Here is a 4,763-nt window from a genome sequence, read left to right on the forward strand (position 1 = left end):
GGGATTTTGGGTTTGGGGCTTGGCTTCGTGGGTTTTTTTCTGGGAACAAGGAGAGTTGCATGCTCTCTGCTTGCGTGGAGACCCTATCTGCAGGATGGTGGTCACGGGTTCTAAAGAACCCAGGTCCCAATCGCAAAAAAATGTTTTTTTTTTTCAATTCAATTATATTATATGCATGTATAATTTTAATGAATCACATATTTACGTTGATGCATATGCAAATAATAGTTTCAATGCATGTACATATGTAAGATTCAATTCATGACAAATATCAAATTCACATAATTGTAGCAATTTTGATTATGAAGCATACACAATTTATGTAGAATCTAAAATATGTTAAACGTAAAGCTGGGTCATGCATCATTGTGAATGTTCATGCTATCAGGGCTTGCAAAATATCGAGTTAAAAGCTGTTGTTTGGAAAGAACCTGATTGCGTGATGATATGGATGAACTGGTTTGATGCAGAAAAAAAAAATCTCCAACGTCAGATTCCTAAGCGCAGCGGTATGAGCGTGCTGATAACGTGTTATGGTCTATTTTTATCTGACAGAGAGACTAGGGCCGACGGCAGAGAGAGAGAGAGGAGAGAGATGTGTGTTTGTAGAATTGTAGGGGAATGTGTGTGTTGTTATCCCTCCTACATTGTGCCTTTATTTATAGTAGTAAAGGGAGAGAAGATATTCCTTCTCCTCCAAGTAATACAAGTTGTAATAGGAAAGGATAATTAGAATCAAATCTAATATAGGATTTACACAATCACACTTATTCTAGGAATGTTTACAACAGTTAATTTTTTTTTAGTTACTATCTAGTAGCTATGTGAGTTGTTATTTTTAAATATTCATTTCAATTAAGTCTAATCTTCAACAAAGAATAATACGTAGACCAAATTTGCAAATTATATGACGTGTCATCAAAATGTTTAATTTAGTGCCCATTCATTAATAATATATATCAATTAAAGACTCGAAAACATCATTATTTTTTAGTCCTATATTGACAAGGTTAGTAAATAAGAAAAAAAACACCTCATGATTTATTCAAAAACACATTCAAAGTTCAGATGGAAACAAAACTCATCATCTATCTACTTATAAGCCTGAAGTTTTTGTGTTTCCATCTCTCAATACAAAATAAATTAGTCTTTCCGTGTTTCAAAATTATTGAGTTTGAAATGTTTTTCTAAGTATAATTTTTTCGATGTCTTATGTGTGAAAATAAATAATTTTCTTACATGAAGTTAGGGCACTTTTTTTTACGTTGTCCCGGGCCTCAAAAATCTCTGGACTGGACCGGCCCTGCTCCCATGTGACTAGTCCTGTACTAGTTGAAGCTTGGCTGCAAGGGAAGGAATCAGCTTAGCCTTCAGCGATACACCCTAGTGATTGAAGATGTGAAATCCAGTTTACGATCCATTTCTAATTCCTGAATTGTTCATGCCCGACGGTCAGCTATTGTTGTATTAAGGACGGTCAGCTAATTGTCTGGGATCATAGATTGGTCAAGTTAGCCCTAGTAAATGAGGTTCCAATATCATCTATGATTTTTTTTTTTTTTAAGATTGTAATTGTTTTTTTTTTTTTTTAACAAACGATATTATCTACACTAAAGAGAAAGAGAGTGCTTAATCTTACAATGTACTAATAATAATGTAGTTCAAATTCGCATTTAACGATAATCGAACCTAAAATCTCTACTCATAGGTGAAGATGAGTACATTTATACCGTAACACTAAATGGTAAAATTATAATTGTTAGTTATCAATAAGTCGACCCCACTTAGTGGGAAAAGGCTTTGTTGTTGTTGTTATAGTTATCAATAAGTCACAATCGTTTCGTGTAAAATTAAAAAATAAATAAATAAATAAATATTGAGCTCAATTGCAAACAAGAAAAAAAAAAGAGAATTCCCACTTGCTATAATATTTTTGAAATATCATAAAATACTGATAACACAACTAGAACGCAAGTGCTTAATACATATTAGTTTGGAATTTGTTGGAGATACTGCACATCACTTGTAATATCAACGAGATGTTTCTCAAATAAGGTCAATGCCTCCCATAGCCTAACTCCCTGTTCATATCGGTCTCACCAAAGCCTTCGTCTACCTTTGCCAAGTCTCTTTTTGCTACCTCCAGATCTAGCTCTGCAACTGCTAGCCTCGCCCTTAGCCTCTTCACTTCCATCTCCAACGCATCCACACCATCTCTCTGCTTTTTAACTACCCCTGCCCTTTCCACAAGCTTCTTCACGTCCAGAGCAGATTGCACATAAGGCTCCAGCCAACATAAGTCAAATTTAAAAGTCTCAAGCTCCTCCCACAAAAGTTGAACGCGTTCACAGGTATCTAGGGTCATATCCTTCACCTTCGTAGTCTTCAGAAAATGCAAAACTCGACCCAAAGCTGTGAATGCCCATTCAATATACGTACGGCTTCTCTTCTTTTGGCACTCAATCAACGAGGGATGCAACGAACAAACTTCCTCTAGCAGTGGAACAAAAGCTCTCTCTATTTTCCCTAGACCCCTAAAATCCATGAGCTTACCATCTGTAGTGGAAAGCACTTCCTCCAGTCCCTTCACTATGGAAGGGTCAACAGGGATATCAGTAGGCTTAGTGCAAACTTCTCCGGTACGTGGTGCATCCTGAAAAGAAAGCACCTGTTCCAATTTCACATTTGCTTGCACCTGTTCAGATGTAGGTGTTGTAACCGGTACAGATGAGTGTGGAACTTGCACAGAATCCAAACTTAAAGGTTTCGGGACTCGAGCTTCTTGCTTTGAAGGCTCTTTGGGTGCAGAACTGCCAGTTCCTTGGTCTTCGAAATTCTTTATGTCCACCTTACGGACTGCAACCCTTGCTTCAATAATGCATTTATCGTTGCGAACAAACTTTTTCCCAACAACAAACTCATTTAGAGGCATGAATGACGTGAATCCCCAGTCACTCTCGCTTGCATTGAACTCATGTTCAGTCTCTGTAAAATCAAAATATGAAGGATCACAGAAACACTTAATTAATAAAATATTCATAGCAAACCGAGAACTAATAAAAAAACAACAACAAAGGAGGCTTATTCCTAATTTTAAAACAACCAAACCCAAGACCATATATACACGTAGAGGTATTCAAACATGTAAGAGGAAACATAGAATTTCCTTCTGAACTTAACCATTGAATGAATCCATCTAAAAACTATATTAATTTCTTCAAAAGAAATCTCCTTTCTATTGGTTCTTGGACAATAAAAGTGACAATTCTTCTTTATCTCTAACTAATGGTTTTCCCAGAACGAAAAAGGGAAGCAAAATTGTATACTTCCGCTAGTTTATCTTTCCCTCAAGTCCCTGATTCCAAACAAGTGTAAAACTTTAACTACAACCGAAGCCCCAAATCCTGAAGTGAACTGACTAATGTTTGTTAACAAAGTTGAACGGTAACTATTTCTTTCTTGCAGACAAAACTACAAATAGGGTAACAGGGTGCCCATTAGCGATCATGAACAATAATCACGACTGAATCAAAGCAGAGCCTCAATAACCGGATGCAAGAATTGCAATTTCCAGTTCATAAATTAACCACATTCAAGCAGAATTGGACACAAAATGAAAAGAAAACAGACACAAAAAAGCAAGCGTAAATGCGAAATCAACCCAAATGAACAATAGAGAAAATACCCTTGGTTATCGACATGTTGCTGCTCCGCTGATTAACCACTGTCAAGCTGAATTGGGCATACCTAGTCCACAGAAATGGTAAATCCGAAGCATCTACAACCTCCAAATACAAAGACAACTGCTTTACGTTGTTCCCCTTCGGAAACACAAGGATCCGCCTGATCAAACCAACCAATGAAATCAATCAATCCCAAAACCAACAATAATTCATCTAAAACATACAAAACCTCGAAGCGATTTAAATATTAGCAGGAGCGGATGCATAAATTAAATTACCATTTCCAATCACCGACGAGGAAAACCTCAGAGTAAAGCTTCTGGGTTTTCAACTTAGAGACATTTTGGATTGTCCATGTGAATGACTTTGTGAAAAGCTCCCCTGCTACTTGCTGCTGATTCTCCATTGTTGATGATCCAAGCTAAGCTCTCTAATTTAAACCCATAAACAGTAAACAAATCTGTATCGTTAGCACGGAATATCGAACAACGGAGACTAATTTACAAGACCCACAACTCAGACATACCTTCCAATCGACGATCACACAGAGAGAAAGGGCTCCGCAGGGATGGCACGGCCGTAGGTCAAGTAGGCCTGGTCAAGCGCCAAGCAGAGGAAAGTGTTGCCAGTAACTTTACCGATAAGAAACTTTATACCATAAAACTTTTTGGACGGCAGATATTTTGAAGGATTTCTAAGAGGCGGTGCCATAATTGAAAGTTTGATTATTTATAATAAAGGTTCAAATTACTTTTCACACATCTTTATTAATTGATATCCGTTAATCTTCTTTAATTTATCTGATTCGATGGTCAAAAATTAGAAAGATGGGTGAGTAGTAAAATGATGTGTATGGATATCACACTCTTATAATAAAAGGTGGGATACAGTAGGACTTACATAATACTAGCCTTCATGTATGCGCATGACATTTTTTGAATCATGGCGTGCTACGCACTACTTACACGTTTTAAATATATTTATATGTGTAAATTGACAAAAGAAAAGTCAAATATTTGAAGTAAATGAATAATCTTAGATCATACTAGAAGAAACCGCTCATAAACCAATTAAAGTAGC

At 36.6% G+C, this 4,763-nt stretch overlaps 1 protein-coding gene across 1 annotated transcript; it reads right to left on the minus strand.

Annotated features, from left to right (window-relative positions):
• Nucleotides 1-1,919: 1,919 nt before the first annotated feature.
• LOC103409229 (MATH domain and coiled-coil domain-containing protein At3g58270-like) lies at nt 1,920-4,389 on the minus strand. Its single transcript, XM_008348047.4, has 4 exons — nt 4,210-4,389; nt 3,962-4,113; nt 3,686-3,843; nt 1,920-2,985 (listed from the first exon to the last, which is right to left on the minus strand). Exons 2-4 carry the CDS (start codon nt 4,087-4,089, stop codon nt 2,057-2,059), a joined length of 1,215 nt encoding a protein of 404 aa, XP_008346269.2. The 5' UTR covers nt 4,090-4,113; nt 4,210-4,389; the 3' UTR covers nt 1,920-2,056.
• Nucleotides 4,390-4,763: the final 374 nt, after the last annotated feature.

The sequence above is a fragment of the Malus domestica genome, chromosome 02 (assembly GCF_042453785.1).
Source record: "Malus domestica chromosome 02, GDT2T_hap1".
Classification (NCBI taxonomy): Eukaryota; Viridiplantae; Streptophyta; class Magnoliopsida; order Rosales; family Rosaceae; genus Malus; species Malus domestica.

Excerpts from the sequence above, each read along its gene's own strand:
- LOC103409229 (XM_008348047.4), bottom strand. The coding sequence starts at position 4,089 with ATGGAGAATCAGCAGCAAGTAGCAGGGGAGCTTTTCACAAAGTCATTC. Across the intron at positions 3,844-3,961 it reads CTCGTCGGTGATTGGAAATG|GCGGATCCTTGTGTTTCCGA; the intron begins GTAATTTAATTT and ends TGGTTTGATCAG. Across the intron at positions 2,986-3,685 it reads CAACATGTCGATAACCAAGG|AGACTGAACATGAGTTCAAT; the intron begins GTATTTTCTCTA and ends TTGATTTTACAG.